The following is a 21,305-nucleotide window of genomic DNA, read 5'->3' as shown; positions in this document are numbered from 1 at the left end:
GGTTGGTTTAATTAAATACATAATATAACCCAAATCCTTGCAATAGCTTAAAACTGTGTTGGAAAATAACTTATTTTATTAGTACTATAATAGTACTATATAGTACTATAAAATAATTTTTTTTTTATACTGTTTATCACCTTTAGTGTTTTGGTATTGTACTATAGCTCAGTACAACCATACAGCACTTTAAATTAAGTGTCTTTGTTATTGTTTTTCCAGGTCTGTATATATATATATATATATATATATATATATATATATATATATATATATATATATACATACTTAAGTTGTAGTGAATTTAATTGAGCATACTTATTATTAACATACTTATTTTTTATTTTTTTTCAGATGCAATGGAGAACGTCGAACCTCATCAATGTGTAGAATTTGGACAAACCTTCACAGGGCATGACAGTTTTGTCTCTTACCCATGATTTTAAAAAGGCTGACTGCTCCACCTGCTGAGGTTCAGTTGGCTCTTTTCCCAAGCCACATGTTCTGTATCATCACTGCAAAATCGTTGGAGTGGATACAACAATGAAGGTCTGTCCTCCTGCACCGAGCAAGGCTGTCAGTTCAGCAGCACAGATTGGCGAGGAGCATATCAACACCTGACGTCCACACATGGTCTTTCTCTTTTAACCCTTTGCACCTTCAAAGCACTGTTGCAACACAAGCCGAGATGGAGGAACACTTGCACGACCAGCTTCCAAGTTGTGCTAAAGGTAAAATGACATCTGCATAAGAAATATTGTGTTACAAAAGCCCATTATCTGTCGCAGATCATTAACATTTTTGACCCATTTGTTCACAGACAGCGAGACTGCACCCACGACTGCATCTGCTTTTGGAAGTCATCAACCTCGGGTTTCCAGCCGACAAAAAAGAAAACGACTGAAATCCAGGCCAGCGAGTTCGTCATCTTCACCAGGAGATGGGGACAAAGAACAGCCCGGAAAGGACGGACGTGATAAGAAAAGGAGACGAAAGGCAGTGAATAGAGACCAAAACGCAGCATTGGACACAGCAGTGCTGAAATCCAAAGGTACTGTATGTGCAACAGTCTGATTATAGTAGATGATAGTCTACATTTAGCCATGTAACTTAGATAGACATTCAAAATCTATCACATTTAAGAAGATGGTCAGATAATCTAGGAGTAATAGTAGTTAAGTTTCTCCAATGGTGAAATTTGTGAAATCCCACATTTTATGTAGATGCTCATGAAGTTTATTACATAGAAATTTATCAGTAGTTTACAATAAATGGAAATGTCTTCTCTTGAAGAAAATGTACTTAAATATGTGTGTCGTGTGTTGTTGTGCGCCAGAATACGTCGCAGAGGCTGCGGAGCACATCTACCGCACTCACACCTGCCCCACGTGCCGCCGCTGCTTTAAGATGCGCTCCCACCTGCAGGAACACCTCCACATCCACTTCCCTGACCCCAGCCTCCAGTGTCCCACCTGCAAGCGTTACTTTACCAGCAAGAGCAAGCTACGCATACACCGGCTCCGCGAGGCGGGAGAAAAAGTCCACCGCTGCCACTTGTGCGACTATTCCGCCGTGGAGCAGAACGCGGTCCGGCGTCATCTCGTCAGCGTGCATGCTGACGCGGCTCAAGAAGCATGCGGAAGCAGTCCGAGTTATCCTTGCCCTACGTGTGGTCAAAGCTTCCACCAAAGCAGGTCACTCAAGACTCACATGAAGATGCACAACATCCCAACAACCAGTCAGCCCATGGCCTGCTTTCAAGAGGCCTGTTCTTTCCAGACTTCGTCGCCCAAAGAACTTCTCAGACACACTCTTGAAATCCATGGAGTCCAGGCAGTGCAATGTCGCCACCATGCCTGTGGCGCCGTTTTCGAAAAAGAGACCGATATGGAGACTCATTATCGGACACACCTTGCTTACCACTGCTCACAGTGTGATTTCTCCTGCTCCAATAAAGCCCTTTTCCTCCAGCACCAGCGGCAGGGTCACACAGGGCCCGACAAGCTCTGCTGTGACTTTTGCTCCTTCCAAACGTTTAACCCCGTGGAGTTTGAGCAGCACATCGGGCATCTGCACGCCAACGAGAAGATCCACCGCTGTTCCCAGTGCAGCTACGTGACGTCACACAAGCGTGGATTAAAGAGACACGTGCTGATGCACAGTGGTGAGGAAGATGTTCCAAAAACACTGCTATTGTTGGATGTTACATCTCCTCATTTGTTTCTCTCTCTCTCTCTCTCCTTCTCCTTCTGTCAAAGGTGAGAGGCCCCACAAGTGCACCTTGTGTGATTTCAGGTGTCGAGACGAGTCCTACCTCTCCAGACATATGCTCACGCACTCGGACGACAAGAACTTCATGTGCGCCGAATGTGGATACGTCACTAAATGGAAACACTATCTGAACGTCCATATGAGGAAACATGCTGGAGACCTCAGGTATAGGTTTTTTTTTTCTACTGATGTTTGGGCACAGATCTATCAACAAATATAGAGTTTTTTATTGTTTCTGTTTGATTAAATTTAGTTTCTATGAGCCCTTTCCTATGGAAGCCTGTTTCCACCTTTTTATCTCATATTATCACTTTTTATCTCATAATTTTGACTTTTTATCTCATAATTATCATTTTTTATCTGTTTAATCTCATAATTATCACTTTTTATCTGGTTAATCTCATAATTATCACTTTTTATCTCATAATTTCGACTTTCTCATAATTATCACTTTATTATCTCATAATTATCACTTTTCTATCCCATAATTATCACTTTTTATCTCATAATCGTCACTTTTTATCTCAAATTATCACTCTTCTATCTCATAATTATCACCTTTTATGTCATAATTCTGACTTTTTACACCTCTTTTTATTTTATTTTACACTCAAACAGGTGTTTTTAATTGTAAAGGTATATAAAGTATGGAGGCTACTGAAACTTCCTGTCTCGTCGCCTAGGTATCAGTGCGATCAATGCTCCTACCGTTGTCACCGCATGGACCAGCTGAACAGCCACAAACTAAGACACCAGGCCAAAACGCTCATGTGCGAAATCTGCGCCTACGCCTGCAAGCGGAAATACGAGCTTCGCAATCACATGTTGGCCAAACACTCCGGAGAGGAGAGACCGCCGTCTGTGTATCAGTGCAAATACTGCGCCTACGCGACCTGCTACCGGCAAGCGCTTCAAAACCATGAGAACTGCAAACACACCAAGCTGAGAGAGTTTCACTGCGCCCTCTGCTCTTACTCTTCCTTCAGTAGCATCAGCCTTTTCCTGCACAAGAGGAAATCTCACGGGTATGTACCTGGCGACAAAGCATGGCTGGAGCACTATGCCGCGAAAGAGAAGGAGAGGAACTCGGCAGATTTTGTGGAGGATTTTTACAACAATCACGTCACGGATCACGAGCAGCCTGGACAATCCGGTGAAGGAGAGCCGGTGTCTCAAACTGTACCTGGAGTGCAATCTGTGGTTCCTCAAGAGGTTGTAAATGAAGGCATTTCAGACAGTCTGACATCTGTGAACAGTCCAGAGGAGTACTGCACTTTGATATTAACAACCCTGTCTACCACCGACTGTCAGAACCCCTCAATGCAAAATGAGGAAGGAAGTAAAACGACGGCTACTCCCAAAACATCTCAAGAGAAAGCCGACTTCTCTACATCTACAACTTCATCAGAGGAGGATAACGTAGTGACGTCTCACGAAGAGTGCGAACTAAATGACTTGGATGACACCGGTGAGCCTGCAAATGATTCAGCCAGTCAATCAGTTGTGCATCGGAGGTGTCAAATACCCGAGGTGGAATTGGAACCTGAGGACCGTCTGAAAGCTATGAAGAAGCACGACAAGGACCAAGCAGATGCAATGGTTCTGGAGGGACGGGTGCAGATGCTCGTGGTGTCAACCAAAGACCGTAAACGCTCTGACAAAACCACGGAGGAGGCCGTATCTCGTGGGACGAGGGAACACGAGTGCCAGGCCTGCGGCGCTCGCTTCAAACAGAGGCGAGGACTCGACAGTCACCGTGTGAAAAAGTGCCCAGCGCTTCCGCGAAGAACGAGAACATTTGTAGGCATTTCAAAAATACGTCCAGCTGCGGAGGAGAGCTGTGCTCGACAAATTCAGTCCTCTACGGACTCAAATGATCCAGAAATTCATTGGCAAGAGGAGGAAGTGCGTACATCTCATTTAAATCACAATGTCAGTGGTGTATCAGTGGAGAAAGGGGCCCTTTATACGAAAAAAGATGATAAATTCAAATGCAAACTGTGCTCATTTGCGTCGGTCAGGCTTGCGATAGTTGAACGGCACCTCACAACCTGCCAAAACAAAAATCAGAAAGGAGAGAATCGGATTCTGTCGGAAGTGGAAGGTGATGGCGAAAATGAGTCAGACCAAGCAAAAGAGGTGGATGAGAACAATGCAGCGGTTTCCTCAATGTGTGCATTTGCAAGTAAATTGCCAAGTACTTTGACCCGCCATGATCTGTGTGTTCATAAAAAAAGGGTCGCCCAGCCCAAGCGCCTGCATTGCCCGCAGTGTTCGTTCACCTGTAAGCAGAAACGCTGCATGGCTCAACACGTCGCCCTCAAACACAAAGGCGTCAGGCCTCACCGTTGCCGACACTGTCCTTTTGCCACCGCGCGCCGCTACCGCCTGGAAGAGCACGAGTCTCTTCACACGGGAGTCGGCCGCCACGAGTGCGACTCGTGCGACAAGACCTTCGGGGCGGTGACCAAATTGCGGCAGCACAAGCAACGCATACACGACAAACGGCCTGCGCACTTCTGCCCTCTGTGTGACTTCAGTGGCTTCACGCTGGACGATATACGGCGCCATAAAGTGAGGTGCCACACGGGAGAGTTAAAGCATGCTTGCACTGACTGCGACGCCTGCTTCAGTTCAGAGATTGCACTCAGAAACCACTGCAAACGTGTTCACCAGCTCAAAGTGTGTTTCCCGTGCAAGCAGTGTGACTACACGTGTAGCAGTGAAGACGCGCTGAAGGCCCACCAGCAAATCAAGCACCGTGAGCTCAGGTGCACCACCTGTCAGGAGGCTTTTTTGACAAAGGAAGACCTGGAGCTCCATCAGAGGAGCCACCTGGCACACCAGTGTCACCTGTGCTCCTTTGCCACTAAAACAAGGCAGCGTTTAGTTCTGCACCTCGTCGGCGAGCACGAGGGCGGACCGGCCGAGGACAAGCCTCTCAAGTGCAGCACATGTTCGTTCTCCTGTCGGCATCAGCTGGTGCTGGAGCGCCACCTGCGGTCGCACGGGGGCAGGCGTCTGTACAAGTGCAGAGACTGCGACTACTCGACCAGGAACAAGCAGAAGATCACGTGGCACATTCGCACGCACACCGGGGAGAAGCCGTACGGCTGCGAGCAGTGTAGCTACACTTGCACTGATCCTTCCAGGCTGAAGGTGAGTGCAAAGTTTATTTTCATCAGTTGCAGGTTTAGGCTGTTGCAGATGTTAATGTGCAAGGTCCCCAGAATCAGGTCCCCAGAATGGCTTTTATGAAATTATATTAAACAAATTGGGAACACTTTAGATAGAACATATGTTCACAATTAATGTGCTTACTAACATATATAAGTCGCATACTAGCCCTTTATTAGTAATCATTAAGCACACATACACTTATTCTACTTCTATTACGACATGAAGAAAGATTTTTCCTACGTACGGTGCTAAATATTTACTAGTAAAGGGCTAGTATGTGACTTGTATGAATTTTAGTAAACACCTAGTTAATGGTGAATATGTGTTCCCTAATCTAAAGTGTTATCAACAAAAGTTTACATTAAAAAGGTAAAAAAATAAAATAATACACATAAAATAATACAGATTAGATGAGTACAAGTATGTTGCTTCTGCAGGTTCTGGTTCTAGAATAGGAACAACTAGATGTCCTTAAAACAAAAGTACAAGGAAAATGCTTGTTACATGACATTATTCTCTTTGTTTTTATATATATTATTTATATCACAGCTTCATATGAGGGTTCACCAAGAAGAGAGGAAGTACCTTTGTCCAGAGTGTGGCTACAAATGCAAGTGGGCAAGTCAGCTGAAGTATCACATGACCAAGCACACAGGTATCAGCTAGAAATACAACTTAATTTAATAATTCATTAAAAAAACAGTCACCTGGACTGCACTCAATACATGCACATGTATTTGTTCTCTGCAGGAGAGAAGCCATACGCCTGCGACGAGTGCGACTATCGCACCAACAGAGCGGACGCCCTACGCGCCCACCGGGACACTCAACACTGTGACGCGCGTCCGTACGTCTGCGAGAAATGCGGCAAAGCCTTCAAGACGAGCTTCATACTCAAGACCCACCAGCGGCAGCACAGCGACGGGCGACCGTACGCGTGCGGCCTGTGTCACAAGGCCTTCCGCTGGCCGGCGGGTCTCAGACACCACTACCTGTCTCACACCCGGCAGCAGCCGTTCGGCTGTCGCCACTGCTCCTACCGGGCCAAGCAGAAGTTCCAAGTGGTTAAGCATCTGCAAAGACATCACTCGGATGTGTCGGTCGAGCAGGGGGTGGTGAGGCACGCGGAAGCTGTGAGCCTGACCCTGAAGGAGGCGCTGCAGGGGACGCTGTATGAGAGAGCAGCTGATGTGGACACAGAGGGGGAAGCAGCAGCTGAAGAGGGACAAGACACTGAGAAGAGGCCCCAACGCGTTTGTTAATTCATTTTATTCTTACATCCATTCAGAAAATGCATATCATTGATTTACAGACCACATATATATACTTTATATATATACATCTACATTATACACAGCATATCTTATGGAATTTGTACATTAGTAAACAAAAAAAAAAAGTCAAGCACACACATCTGCAACCAACATATCATAATAATAATAATAATAATATTAGGTTTAATTAATACTGATACGGAGCAATATTATAACCTAAAAACTGGACCACTGCATTTTCAGTTCATTTAAAGGCAAATGAGTATATGTAGACATTGTACACATGCAGCAATAACAGGAATAAATGTAGACCGACACTTTACGTTTTTGGAATGTTTCTTTGTTTACTCAGAGTTTTCTCCAGTGTTTTTGGATTTAAAATCGACCTTTAAGTTTACAAAAATGTCCCACGTGAGAAATCCAAAACGCGGTTCTTGGAATAAATAATGCTGAGAGAAATCCAAAAAAAAATTGTGGATAATGTTCAACGTGTCACGGTGGAGAACGCTGTACTTGCCACGTGTCACTCCTTCATGTGAGCCCCGAAATGGTGACGTTGACAAAGAGGGAGGCGGGAGGGATCGCTCTGCCGTCTTTGGAGAGCAGGTGTATGTGACGATATCCTGGAGAGAGGAAAGAGCTTTTCATCAGGGTTTTAGTAGTTTTGGGGTTTGGATGGAACTTAAAAGTCTAGTGTGTGTACATATATACACATATATATGTATGTGTATATATGTATATATGTATGTGTGTGTATATATATACACACACATATATATACATATCTCACATATATATATATAAGCAGTTTGTGTTTTTGGCTCGCCATGCGCTCTGCTCACCTGTCTGGATGCATTTAAATGGCAGAGTGAACTGTCCGATGAAGTCGTTCCTGGATGCCTTGTCGTAATCCTCCACGACAAAGTGGACCAGGGCCAGCTCGGGCGTGTGAATGGCAAAATTTAGAGTTTCGTTCCAGAGTGGATTAAAACCTGCGGACAGACACCATTGTTTTTTTTGTTTTCACGTCTTAAATCGGAGTCATCTATGCAAATGAAGTGTGTACACTTCTCTCACCGTTGTTGTTAATGTGACTGGTCTCGTCTTTAGTCTGGTCCTGTGGCGATCCATAGATCTCCACTCTGACCAGCGGGTCAACAATAGAGCCCTCCTTCTGATTCACCTTTGGTAGCTGCTGTCCACTTATCACCTGATTAATACACACACACGTGCATTAGATGTCAAACCTGTGTTGCACTCTGGTTTTCTGCCACATCATTACTCACATTCACACAGTGACACATCCTAATAACAAGTAAAAACCGCAATCTACTTAAGACTTGAGTGTGGTATTGAACCTGTATGGACAGGCGCAGTGGTCTGTAGCCGTGCCGCTCCTCGGGTTTCTCGGGAGTGAACCAAGTGTTGCCGTCTCTCATGAAGTCGGGCTTGAGGACGTAGCCGCAGCAGCCGTTCTGCATGAACAGCCCATCGTTCAGATCCATTTCCAGACCGGCTGTCTGGAAGTTCAGAGCCACTTTTGAGAAAGGGGAGAGAAATAATGCAATCAAAATGTGATTTTTATCAGATTAGTGTGGCCGGCCGGCTGCCTGCATCACGTGCTTTCCCAGAAATATCTGTGTAGTCATCAAAGTTTATAAAGCAGCTATATCCAGCTCCTGCTCTTCCTTCATCTGTGCAGCTCTACATCTATTTGACACTGATTTACAGCCTTCAATACACCAAAGAACACCACAGATTAGAGTCAGAGAAAGGCTTTAGTTCCACCAGCAGGGGGCAGTCTTCCTCTCACCTATCTGGCAGCCCACATTCCACATGTCCTGCGGGTTGTAGTTGGAGGAGTCAGTCCTGAGTCCACTGGGATAGATCCTGCTCAACTGTCTGGTGTTGTACTGCACGAAATCTGTCCCTGAATTACACACGTTTGAACAGAAGGAAGTTTAATTATAAAGCAATTTATCCACCTAGGATTTAAGTTTCCCCACCGTCATTGCTCACCTGTTTCCTTCGCCAGCCTCTTGGCCTTGGATTCAGAGAACGACGACATCTCGAAGCACTTGCCGTTGGAGCGAGCGTGCTCAAAGCCGTGGAAGTGCACGCTCTTGCAGTAAACCACCAGGTCTGAGAGCTCTCTTGACAGTTTGGACTTCGATTTCTGTGCAGGAGGGAAGCGTTCAAATGTGAAGTTAGTCAATGCTACTCCCATGACTTAAAAATCCTCAGTTAGAAGCCAGCTGCAAATACACGTGAAACCTCTGAGCTGCCAAAATAAAACACACTTAAAAATAAATTCTTAGAGGAAAATTTGGTTTGAAATAAAATTTAAAAACACATAGGATAACAGTTATAATAATTAGGCAGTAAATGTCTAACTAGACTATGAAAAATATGCTGTGGGGGGACAATTTGTTGAAAATAAGCCATGCGTATATAATTTAACAAGATTTCTTTCTATATACAAAGAAAAACAGTTGTGTCAGTGTCAGATGAATCTTGTTTTTTTGCAGAGTTGGGGCCACATTACAAGCCATTTACTGTTTTTTTAAAAATGCAGTTTATAAATCAGGTTTATTTTCAGAAAAATCTTTGCAGTAGCTGAGAAATCTGGGCAATAACTGCATCATTAGCTCTAATAAAATGATTAAAGCCACAATTTCTTCCAGTTAATGTCCGAGTTGTGGTTTTCTGATGAACTAGATTCTTTAAAAAAATTCCACATTTCCTGTTTCCTGCAACTCTTGATGAATAAAAGTGTGACTTTTAATGGAAAACACACAAAAAAAATGTATTTATTAATAATAATAATTGACCCAAAACTTTGAACAGAAGTGCATCTACCTTTAAATGTTTGTATATCATAATTATTAGGACATAAAGGGGTTTATTGTTTATGTGCAGGGTTTAAAATTAAGAAAAATGTCACTCCTGTCACTTGTGGACATTCCCTATACTGTGCTAAAGTGCAATAAGAGAAATCTACCTTGTTAGAATCGGCGGGCGGGTCCTCTGCGGTGTCGCCGTTTGCCATCTCTTCCTCGTCGCTCACTTCGTCTTCCAGAGTCTCGTCCAGACAGTCTTCCACGCCGCCGATCTTCTTGGCTTTCAGCAGTATTTTCCCCCTCAGTTCCTGTAACGTGCACAAACAAACATGTGAAATCAATACACACACGCAGTAAAGGAATCCTGAATGCTGGATTTGAGTGTGTTTGGTGTCACTTGTTGTCCCCAAGGTGGTCCATCCTCTTTGCTTTTTCACTGTCTCGTAACTAAATGTGCCAATGTTGCGTGCTATTTAATTGGCAACATCCTCGACGGGGCTTCTGCACAGCAATTATTTGCCATTACTTCACGTTAGCATTGATTGTCCTAAGTGCCCTTAATGGAAAAAACGTTTGGAAGGTATACATTTGCTTTTATTGCTAGCGTGAGATGGATTACCAAGATACAGACAAACCCGTCAATCATTACGACGTCTCTGAGCTGTCCATGGTACCTAAGCTGCATCGGGCTAGGTAGACTATTGTTTGACTTATATTCAGCAATGATAGTCTTTAAAATGTTACTGTTAGTCAGTAGAGATCCTGTAAAACTAACCACATCAAATTAACCCTTTAAAATCTAAGCCTCAAAAATGTTAATTTGTCCTGCGAGTAAGTGCTTTTGACATTTTTCCAGAATAACTTTCGATATCTGGCAATTATTTACACTTCACTGCATGTTAAAATAGTGTATTAACAATCTTTTTTTTATTATTATTATTTTCCGATAGCACAAACCGTCACGTAATTGCAGGGATGCAAATTGCACTTGTGTGCAAAGGGTTAAAATTAGTGCTGCTAACTAGTGTTAACGCATGACGCGTTTCCATAAAGACTGACCGGAAAAAGACGCACGTGACGTCATAGGGTCCAGGCACCGTTTACCAGTTAGCTCTGTTAGCTGCGTTAGCTCCAGTCGAACTGGAGCAGTCTGTTTATTACAGGAAAAGATCAGTGCTATAAATAACCGGCGTACCTGTGTGCTGTGTATGTGCGCCTCATTTTAACAATCGGGAGTCACGTAAACATGACGTCACACGCGTCTTTTTCCGGTCAGTCGTCATGGAAATACGTTGTGCGTTAACGCCACAAGTTAAAATTAAACCTACATATGCTCTGGGCAAGGGCCTTGCTTTAAGGAGGCCGCCATTTTGTGTCGCCATGTTTCCCCAGCAGCCAAAAACACACAACATGTGTTTCATGTTCTGAAGATTAAGATTAAGCTTACGACCCAATGAAAGAACAACAACAACCCTCGTGGTTTGGGAAAAGGAGGCGTGAATCTTACACACTGGACCTTTAATTATAAACTGCCACATGCAAACAGAAAGTAGAGTAACTCTAACAAAAAAGCAGAAAACTTAATAAAGTTGATATCTGACAGCACCATAAGGTAGACACTTATGCTATTTTGGATAGCAATATCACTAAATTAATATTTCAAATTTCTGCAAACAATGGGAAACATTGCATTTGTACATTCTGTGAAGTTACTTTGTGCCAAATGGTTTCACATGCGTCATATTATCAACACTTCTAAAGTGACGCAGTTCACAAGTGTGTTGCAGAATTCTCACGCAGGGGTGAAGTGTCCTGTGGTGCTGTGTGCACCGAGCGAGACTGAGAACCCGCTTCTACCAAACTACATAGAGATTTTAGTGTTTTTTTTATTGACTTTAAGGTGTTGTGAGGACATTAAGGTGTTATGAGGACACTCCATTGTGTGGAGTGTCCTCATAACACCTTCAAGTCAATAAAAAAAAGCACTAAAGCTTCTGTTTGGTTTGGAAATACAATCTGTGTCTCTCTTCTGTTCTTTGTGTGAAAACCATGATCCTTTTCTAACCCCAATGAGACACTTTTTGGGTTCACTTAATAATAATAACAATTGGTTTCTAATAATAATACATTTTTTGGGGGTCAATTGTGGCAGCCACTCAATGTCACAGCTTGTAGCTCTTCAATGTACACTGAGCTGCAGCTATGGGCTGGAAATGCTTAATGTTACCATACTTGGAAAACCCCAGTACCCCTTCTAAAAAAACGTCTAAACCAGATGAGAAAAGGGAAGCTCTGCAGTGGCAATGCATTAGAGGCTGATGTGGTAGGTCAGCTAATCATTCTCTCTCCCTCACACACACGTTGTTGGATAAGTAAATATATATCTTTTTAAGGTCTGTTATTGTCGCCTTGTCGTCTCCTCCAATCATGTGATACCTCCCCACTGCTGTTGCTGCTCAGAGCAGTCACACTTTTAAGATCTGCCTGTTGCTATTACACAAAAATGAACCAAATTAGATCGAGGTTTATAGAAATAAAACAGAGGATGAGACAGTTATTTATGTGTAAGTACAGCTGTTGTACATATTGTACATAAATCTCCTTTAAAACACAATCACTTTGACGTCTAATTTTGATTTGGAAACACAAGCTCAAGTGTCTCTGCGGTTTTTTTGCAGAAACATAATGTGACTGTGGAGAATAGGTTGAGATATATTCACCGGATGCTTCTCACTGAGTTTACTGTGACATTTCATCAAGCATTTGTCAATTGTGTCCATTAAAACTGTTTAGCTTGGCTTCACCCAGACGGAAATTTACACTCTCTCTCTCTGAGTCAGCGCCATTCGTCTTCTCTATATACTCTCATGACAGGTTGACAGCAAAAATAATGTCCACTGTGGCTTGTGCTGAGTAAAAAAAAAACATTAACATAAGCCAAACACATCACAGATCCTCCTCCTCACCTGTGGAGAAGGAAGCTGCTGCGGCATCTGTCCTTCCAGCAAGTTGCTCAACAACGTGTCACCCAGGATTTGGCCGAGGTGCTGAGCCATGACTTTCTGCTGCTCGACGCCACAGTGGTTCTCAAGGGACAGGATGACGGGGAAGTCGGAGGCCTGTCGAGCAGGAAAGGAGAGAAGACCCGGAGGCGTCAAGCGAAGAGCTTATTCATCATATTCTCAACACAAAAAAAGAAGAAGAAGAACTGGGGGCTGCATGCTGTGTGAGAGAGGATGGAAGCGGCTCGTTTTGCAACACATCTGTTGCATTTCTTAACCAAATACTTATCATTTTCCACATTTATTTCCTTATTATACATATTATTTATTAACATATACCAGGGTTTCTCACTCAGGGTCCTGGGGAGCCACTGTCCTGCATGTTTTAGTTGCTCCAATACACTTGATTCAAATAAATGGGTTGTATCAGGCTTCTGCAGAGCTGATTATTTGAATCATGTGTGTTTAGTAAAACTGCATAGATGAATAGATGACTTCCACAAGCTAACAAACAAAAAGGCAAGAAATAACTGTCCTTGTGCCAAATTACCTTGGAAAAACTTGTATGGACCTTATTGTAACCATGGTTGCAACTAATACAAACTAACAAATGAACGAACCATTAAATGGGTAAAAAGACCCTGTGCGTCTCACCTTGAAGGCGTATTCTTTGAGCGTTGAAATTATGTCTCTAAAGAGAATCTTGGACGTCCAAGTGTGACCGTGATACACGACGGGCTCGCCGTCGCTGCCGTCCCAGGCGTCCACCTCGACGCAGCGGCAGCCTCGTTTCAGGGCCCTACACACACACACACAAACGTTTCATTACTTTATTACCATGGTAAAAATGAAGAATATCTCTAATTTGGCACAGTTTCAGTCCTGTGTGTCACACGCGGCTCCTCACTGGATGTAGGCTTCCAGGCTGCTCTGTCCTCGAAGCTGGTCCTCGAGGAGGTAGGTGTTGTGCGACGAGGAGATGAAGTAGTGGCTGAGCGGCTGGCTCATGTCTTGGTAAAGGCCTCGGTGCTCCGGGTTAAAGATGGAGCCCTCCTGGGAGCACAGGTACATCTGGAAACCATCCAGCGACATGGCGCCTTGTTTTTTGGCTGCACATACACACACACGCAAGATGAAAAAATGGGAGTTGGCACAACACATTCCAGACTTATGTGCTCTCATAAGTAATACAATGGATTATAAAGATTAAAAAGATCTGTATGGAGCTGAATAAAAATCAATTTTAATTCATCAGCTCAAGAGGCAGCACCATGATCATGCAATTATTATATAAATAAATACAATTATTAAACATAATGTAGTGATTGCAAGTGCTTAAGCGGTGATGTGGCTCTAGGTTCCATGTGTTAGGTGCTTGGTGTTTGTATCGTATTGCTGCTATGTCAAAACAATTTCCCCTCGGGGATGAATAAAGTATTTCTATTCTATTTCTAGAAATGCAGTCTAAACTCTAATCCAATGCTTCAATAATCTGAGAGACCATTAATTAAAATGTCAAAATATGTCAAAACACATATTACTACTCTGACCGTTTCCCATATTATCATTCACATAATCAAGCTGCAGAAGGACATCGTGTAAAAATAAATATGAACTTAATAATATAAATATTTGGTGTAAATGTGCATACACATCTGTATGTATAATAATATATTAGTTTTCCATGTGTGGCAGAACAGGAACCTGCACTAAACCAGTTTTACTTTCAATCACTTCCTCTATTATAATAATAACAGTAATCATAAAAAATGTAAGTTTCTAAATGACTGAAAGACCACTTTAGATCTACACAAACTGTTTAATGGTTCTTTTTAAGTTAAATATTTATCATGCACCAGCATAAATCTTTCAACCTTTGCTGTGACCCTGACCTTTAATGGATTAGCTGGAAAAATCAATAGTGCAGGTCCTGAACCAAACTCTCAATCAACTTACCGGTAAATGCTGTAACATTATAGCCTGAAAAACATCCGCAAAAAATCTTATTAACAGTAATATATTTGCATTGTTGTCTTTCCTCACCTGTGTCAGAGGGTTCGTAGCGATCAATCAGGTCCAGGGCATGCTGGGTACTCCATCCCGCCTCCTGCTGCTCCACCTTCAGGAAGTTCTCCAGCTCCTCTAACAACAACTTCTCTCCGTCTCCCGAGTAATCCTGGAAAACCTTCCACACCTCATCCCTCTGAGTCAGGAGCTTGTAGAAGTGGACGAACTGCTCGATTTCCAGCGAGCCGCTCGCCGAGCTGTCGGCCGTCTGTGGAAAGAGGAGAAGAGCTTTGTGTTTTTCGATCTTTTTTTTTTAATGGTTATATGCCACATGCTTTGTAATCAGAAAATAACACAACAGACATAAGGAAGTTTTTATTGTCATTGTGCTTCAACACTCTCTTATCAGTAAGGCACATAAAATACAAAGACATGGACACAAACTGTATAAAATAGCAGCAATAAATGACATAAAAATAGGTAAATGATACAAATATAGAGAGATAAAATAAAGAAATAAGAGCAGCAGCTGTATAAAGTGCAGAAAACCCTACCGTAAACAGATGGAGAGCGTGTTCCTCATTCATGTCGATGTTCATCATCTTCAGCAGCTTCCGCACTTCTTTGAAATTCATCTTCCCGTCTTTGTTTTTGTCCGCTTTCTGAAACCAGTCCCACACCCATCTGAGAAGACGGCTGAGGAAAATTCAAAGTCCAAGCTCCGTTCGAGCCTTTTAAGCCTGTTATTATACTGTATGTGTGTGTAAAACCGTAAAAAAGGATACTGGTCCAGCCTCTCCTTCTCGTCCATCGTTTGAGCCTTGTGAATCAACTTGCGCACGCCCTGAATCCACGCCCTCGCCTCCGACGGGGAGTCCGCCACCAGGTCCAGGTTGCCTTGGCGACCGTGGAACACCAAGGTGAAGCAGTGGTCGGCGGGGAATTCCTCGGCCGTGCTCTGGAGGACTTCTGACTGGTGACCCTCTCGTACGGCCTCCAGCTCCGTCACAGAGACTGAGACAGAGATAATGTTCCATGAACAACACTTTGATGTGTTTCACATGCTGCTGATTATGAAACTACTGAGCTTTCCTGCACTGCATGAACTCCTTTGAAGGCAGTGAACTGTTTATTATGTTGTAAGACATGAGCTTATAATAGCTGGCGCTATTGTTTTGGTGAAAAGAATCTGTTTTTCATAATAAGAGCGCATGGTTTTGAGTGCTGTGTTTTAGTTTGTGCTTCAAATAGATTTGTGGAGTTTTCTAAAAAATGAATTAAATGTGTTGAGAATTGAGGAAAAACCTTGACCCATCCCAGGATTTGAACCAACAACCATCTGGTTACAAGCCCAACTACTTTCCTTTTGGCCATGGTTAAAATGTTAGTTCAAATCTCTTTTTCTTTGACTTATCTCGGATTAAAGGCTTGGGAATACTGTTCACCGTTATCTTATTTTAGATGATCTGAGATTAGTATGAAGAGGTGGCTCTGCCTTTGTCTCAAAGTGGACAAAAAAAATGTAGATTTGCAGATTTTCGATTTGTGTGGCCACTTCCTGTTAAAACAGGCTACTTTCTGTTTGTAGATTTTAAATATGATGACTCATTCATTACATTTTGAAAAGTTATTCTTGTTTTCAGGAATACAGATCCAGTCATTACATCTCCAGCACATTTGTGTGGCTACTTCCTGTTAATGCAGGTCCACTTCCTGTTCGAAGAATTGGCAGCAGTTTGGGGGAATTTAAATGAAGTAATGTTAGATTTCATTTGAGTTGTTATCCATTTTGGAGACATGATTGGTTGTCTGGTGACTGGTGCCAGTCATGATATAATTTAGCAATTTAGATTAAGCCGAGTTAGCGTCATGGGGTCTAGATTTGTACAGCCGTGGACAGTATAACCGTTTTAAGATTATTGTCTTTTATCTCAATTTTGCCTTTACTGGCTGGGGACGTGGTGAGTTTATGCCGCATATTTTAAAGCTTAAACTTGACGCCATGTGGTTTATTTAAACAACAATTGGTCGTCTCTACTCACAGGTGGAGTGGCCTTTCCCCGCCCATCTGGATTTGTACCAGATTGTCAGGCCGTCCTCCAGGAGGCGGAAATGCCGCGGCTTCTTCCACGAACGGGACTTGACTTTCCTCAGAATTGACCCAGCCATCATGACTTTGACATCAGGGTCTGGGTCTCTTGCACCTGCGTAGCAGGATGTAAAAGGTCATAAAGAGCTGGCATAACATAATGCATTTGGATTAATACATGTACACATTCTGCACCTGCAGTCTTGCAGGAATACTCACGGGAGCTTTCAGAATCCATCGCTATCCTCGAGTCATGCCAGAGAAAAGTCGCTGCTAAAAAGAAGCAGATGTCAGTTTGGCGGTTCCAAATAGTTTTCGAAATGAAAAGAATTTCACAAAAACTCTTTGTTCTGCTCAGAGTATTAGATTAATCTCGCACACACACACACTTCATGTTGACTGCTCTTGTACTGTTTATATAATCAGCAGAAGATGCTGATGATCAGTGGACTCAAACTTCTTTGCTGGAAGTGTCCCTGAGCAGAACAACCGACCACTTACCAGCTACCGTGCAGCTGCTGCTGCTGCTGACCCTCAAAAGATCATTATTGATGACAAATGGATGATACTAGCGCAATCTGCAAATTTCAAAAGGTATTTTCCGGATCTGTAAATCTCAGTCCTCACTGAAAACACAGAGTGAGAGAATCCTGCAGTCTGCCTGCTGACACTGCAAAAATAGACACACTCAGCACTCTGTGCTTGCATCAGTCTGATTAGACGGGAACCCAGAGAGGAAAGACATTGACTCTTAAAAAAAAAGATCTTGTAATAGAAATGGCACAATAGGACAATAGGAGTCGTATTGTTTCTCTCTGAACTATCCCATGATTGGACAATTTGTCCCGTCACGAGCCAGATTTCCTCAAGGCTGTATACGGTGCAGAAAACGCAGGAGACATGGTCGTGGTGACAAATGTGCATCAGATGAGCCAATGAATGAGAGTGATTGCAACATTACTGATTGAATGCGTTACTCAATTCAATGTAGAGTTAGAACAATTCATCAGATGACATCTCGACAACTATTTTGAAAATTGATTAATCGGTCCAAAGCTTTTTTCATGATTAAAACAAAATTTCTGATTGTTTTAGCTTCTTAAATGTGAGTATTTTCTTCGTTTCTCATCATTGAAACAGAATCATTTTGGTTTGTGGAAAAAACAAGACATTGGAGAACATAATCGTTCCAGGTTTGGACTAAACGATTCATCGATTATCACGAAAATAATCGTTAGTTGCAGCTCTAACGATGATGATGATGATGATTAAAGCACATTATGTGACACCTTCTGGATTCTTCTACACATTTTTAAGCATTTTTTAGATGTCAGATCCTTTGCTCAAATGTTATTATGGAATTATTTATTTGTTAATTAATTACACCAAAAAAAAGCCTGCCCCAGCTTTAACTCCAAAATCTCAGTGTCAAAGCACTGCCTCACAGAGCAGCCAGCAGGCCTCCACTGATGAAAAACCTCTTCTATTTTGACAGCTTTTACACTCACAACTTTAGTTAAAAACAGAGAAACGGCCACAGTGTATGACTGATAATCTGCTGTTATCTATGTTGCTCGTTGATAAACGTACAGTGGATCAAACTCTTTAGGAAAATGGGAGTTGGGCGGGGGGGGGGGGGGTTGTCTTCCTGTCGAACAGCTATCCTTTCCTTCCACTGTCTCCTGAAACAACAACATCTAATCTTTGTGTCTGTTCCCCCCTCCCGTGCCAGCCAGCCTCCCCCCTCCACACAGTTCTCACCACAGCGTGGCTGGCGTGGCGATGCGAGGAATGTATTTTGCAGTCGCAACTGAATATCACACTCCTCACTGAGAGAACCAGGCTGACCGTGAGTGTGAGTGAGGCTTATTTTCCACAGCGGCTCAGCTCCATAATTTTGAACTTTTATGTGCGGGTGATGTTTTTCTCTGCACAGCCACGTCAAATGTTTTTTTCCATTTCCATTTTCAGATCGCACTGCTGAAAGTTCCTCGTCCAGATCCCGACGTCTTGAGCTTTATCGAGGTCACGTGACCGTGTTTATATTTGGGGGCCATGCTGGAGTGTTTTGGAGGGCCCACATCTCCTGGGAGTTCACTGACCACCACGCACAGACGCACAAAGACGTGAGTCATGGGGGGAAATCTGGGAATAAACAGCTCAGTGTTCAAGAGCAACAACTTGTGCGATGTGAAAACAATGTGTCACAAGTTCAAAACCTTCTTTAGAAGAGGGACAGTCCCCAGATGTGAGGATTTTGTGCCTGTTTCCCTGCACGCAACTATGTCAAATATCCAGCCTCTGTCCATGCAATGAAACCCATATGTATAGATATACACTCTGGCAGGGAGGGAGGCTTGTGCAGAGTAAATTAGAACCAGACAGAAACATGAGACAATGAAAAGCATCACTTTCAGCATTCAGCCGCAGCTAAATTAAGACTCGCAATGACTGTTATTTGGATTTGTTTCAGTTTCGAGAAAAAAGAATGACACTTACCCCAAAAAAGAAAAGTGAGTCAGACCTCCAGGGATGGTGACACTTCACCAGACGGCTCTCCCAGTATGGGCCTCATATGCTGGGAGGTAAGATCCTGGATGGCCGGTCCTGTCCTGTACAGATGAAACAAGAGTCCAGGGATTGTTAGCTGGACATTAAAAGAACCGGGAGTGTCCAGAGGGGAATCAGGCTCTGCCTCTCTCCTCCCCTCTCTCTCTCGCTCCAGTCTTACTGCTGCTTCTGAGAAACCTGATTCCCTAGTCACTGCTGCCACACACTGGCAAGCTCCACTCCTCCTCCTCCTCTTCTACTCCCCCTCCTCACAGCCTTCCTTCCTTCCTTGCCACTCCCTCAAGCCGCCATCTGCATCTGGTGAAGGTCGCTCCACTCAGAACTGCCTCTCTCTCTCTCTCTCCAGTCTCGTCCTCCTCCTCTCTCATCCGGAGGGTGATTCCAGTTCTGGGGGCAGAACTATAAAAGCGACTCTCACGTTTCTGTATCAACACTGATAACAGCAGAACACAATTCTGGGAAGAGGGCTACTCCGTTAAGGAAAGACTATTGTGTATGAACAAAAGTTCCCTCCCTGCAGATTATCACATACTTATGATCCATTCATGACATAAATGTATAACCCAGGAGTTGTTAATCATATTAAATATCTCATTGACACTGCATTATCCTAGATGTTTCAATACACTTATTATGTATTACCTTTAAGTTCTTACTGTCTTGCTGCAGTAACACTGTAAATGTCCTATCTACTATCTTATCTTATATTAAATTATCCCTTTGCCTGTTAAATTAGTGACAAATCAGATACTCCGTGAAGACTGGAAGAGACTGAGATATTACAGAGTACCTGGCAACATGCCACGTTTGCAGAGAAGAGCCTTGATTTCAACACAGTAGTTTAAACTGATTGAATTAATCGTCAACTATTTTGATAATCGATAATCGGCTTTTCATTATTAAAACAAAGATTTCTGATTGTTTTAGCTTCTTAAAATGGAATAATTTCTTTGTTTCTTTGCTCCACATAACATTCAGAAACCATTAAAACTCAATCATTCGAAAGCAAGTTCGAATTTTCAACATTTTCGTTATGATTAATCGATGAATCGAGAAAATATTCGACAGATTAATCGATAGTTTAAACGCAGCCATTAAAGTTTAGTTTGACTCAGTTTTGAGACGCTAATAAAACTCGACTTGAATGTCGGTAACTAACAACCCTTGACGTCTGAATCACAAACAGCCAAATAAAGACGGAAAACATCACTTTGTGTCAAGCTAATGCACTCCTCCATTTGCAAAGGCCCATTATGACTTAATCTGCAGCAGCTCTTTCCCCATAAAAAAAAGAGCAAAAAAACAACAACAATAACAACAACAACAACAAACAGCACAATACATACTTAGGAATCATCTCTCCGGGGGACCAGATTTGCTCACAAATGGACGGCACGAGCAAAGGTGTTTTCCGAGATGCATGACATCTGTCTCAGTCATTGTGGGGATAATGGAACCCTAAGGGGCCAACAATCTGTTAATGTACCGGTAAAAGCAAGTGAAAGCTCATCAGCGATGAGTCTGAGCGGCTGTTAGATGGAGCACTCAGCGAGCACAGGTGAGACGCTGTCTGTGTCCGACTGACACGGTAAAAGCAAACTTCAAAAATGATGTATGACCCGGGAATGAAGTATGTCCCGTTTGAAAAAGAAAGTTAAGGTCGATTGATGCAAGGAACATGATTAAAAAACGGTGGTTTGCATAGAAAAAGAAACAAAAACAAATACATTTATTAATGATAATAATAATAATTATTATTATTAGAGTCACATTATATCTTGCTCCATCTTAATCTAATTTCACATTACCAATGTATAATTCAATATTTTCTGACGTGGAACAGTATAAAAAGAGAACCACTGTACTAAACCATACCACACTTAAAAAGCCTCAGTTCCCCTCTCAAAAACGTATTGATTGAATAAAAAGAAGATTCTGCAGTGGAAATTAGTCAAAATAGTTAATTAGTTAATTACTTACATATTAATCTCCCTCCCACTCTCTCCTGGGATGGATCATGATGAGCCAGTGGGCCCCTGTGGACATACTTTGTACATGCAGTATATCATCT

The 21,305-nt window shown here is 42.7% G+C and overlaps 2 protein-coding genes across 2 annotated transcripts; one reads left to right on the top strand and one right to left on the bottom strand.

Annotated features, from left to right (window-relative positions):
* The first annotated feature begins 617 nt into the window (after positions 1–617).
* On the top strand, positions 618–6,727 carry znf142 (zinc finger protein 142). The gene is made up of 7 exons (XM_083902934.1): positions 618–731; positions 821–1,051; positions 1,337–2,164; positions 2,259–2,436; positions 2,955–5,430; positions 6,001–6,106; positions 6,202–6,727. The coding sequence occupies exons 1-7, from the start codon at positions 689–691 to the stop codon at positions 6,711–6,713; spliced, it is 4,374 nt and encodes a 1,457-aa protein (XP_083759060.1). The 5' UTR covers positions 618–688; the 3' UTR covers positions 6,714–6,727.
* A 203-nt stretch (positions 6,728–6,930) lies between these two features.
* LOC310937895 (1-phosphatidylinositol 4,5-bisphosphate phosphodiesterase delta-4-like) lies at positions 6,931–19,248 on the bottom strand. Its single transcript, XM_083902280.1, has 16 exons — positions 19,163–19,248; positions 16,883–16,933; positions 16,617–16,778; positions 15,360–15,588; positions 15,129–15,258; positions 14,611–14,842; positions 13,475–13,676; positions 13,222–13,366; positions 12,532–12,684; positions 9,727–9,873; positions 8,745–8,901; positions 8,539–8,655; positions 8,084–8,262; positions 7,803–7,935; positions 7,568–7,717; positions 6,931–7,348 (listed from the first exon to the last, which is right to left on the bottom strand). Exons 2-16 carry the CDS (start codon positions 16,899–16,901, stop codon positions 7,257–7,259), a joined length of 2,247 nt encoding a protein of 748 aa, XP_083758406.1. The 5' UTR covers positions 16,902–16,933; positions 19,163–19,248; the 3' UTR covers positions 6,931–7,256.
* Between the last annotated feature and the right edge of the window lie 2,057 nt (positions 19,249–21,305).

Source organism: Microchirus variegatus, assembly GCF_963457635.1.
Source record: "Microchirus variegatus genome assembly, chromosome: 16".
Classification (NCBI taxonomy): Eukaryota; Metazoa; Chordata; class Actinopteri; order Pleuronectiformes; family Soleidae; genus Microchirus; species Microchirus variegatus.
The sequence above is the reverse complement of the archived record's forward strand: the minus strand, read 5'-3'. Positions and strand labels throughout refer to the sequence as shown.

Bases quoted from the DNA above. Each gene is read 5' to 3' on its own strand.
- znf142 (XM_083902934.1), top strand. From the start codon at position 689: ATGGAGGAACACTTGCACGACCAGCTTCCAAGTTGTGCTAAAG. The intron at 732-820 runs GTAAAATGACAT...ATTTGTTCACAG, and splicing joins GCTTCCAAGTTGTGCTAAAG to ACAGCGAGACTGCACCCACG. The intron at 6,107-6,201 runs GTATCAGCTAGA...TGTTCTCTGCAG, and splicing joins TCACATGACCAAGCACACAG to GAGAGAAGCCATACGCCTGC.
- LOC310937895 (XM_083902280.1), bottom strand. The intron at 15,589-16,616 runs GTGAGTAGAGAC...TCTCTGTCTCAG, and splicing joins GGGGAAAGGCCACTCCACCT to TCTCTGTGACGGAGCTGGAG. The intron at 7,349-7,567 runs GTGAGCAGAGCG...TCCTCTCTCCAG, and splicing joins ATTTAAATGCATCCAGACAG to GATATCGTCACATACACCTG.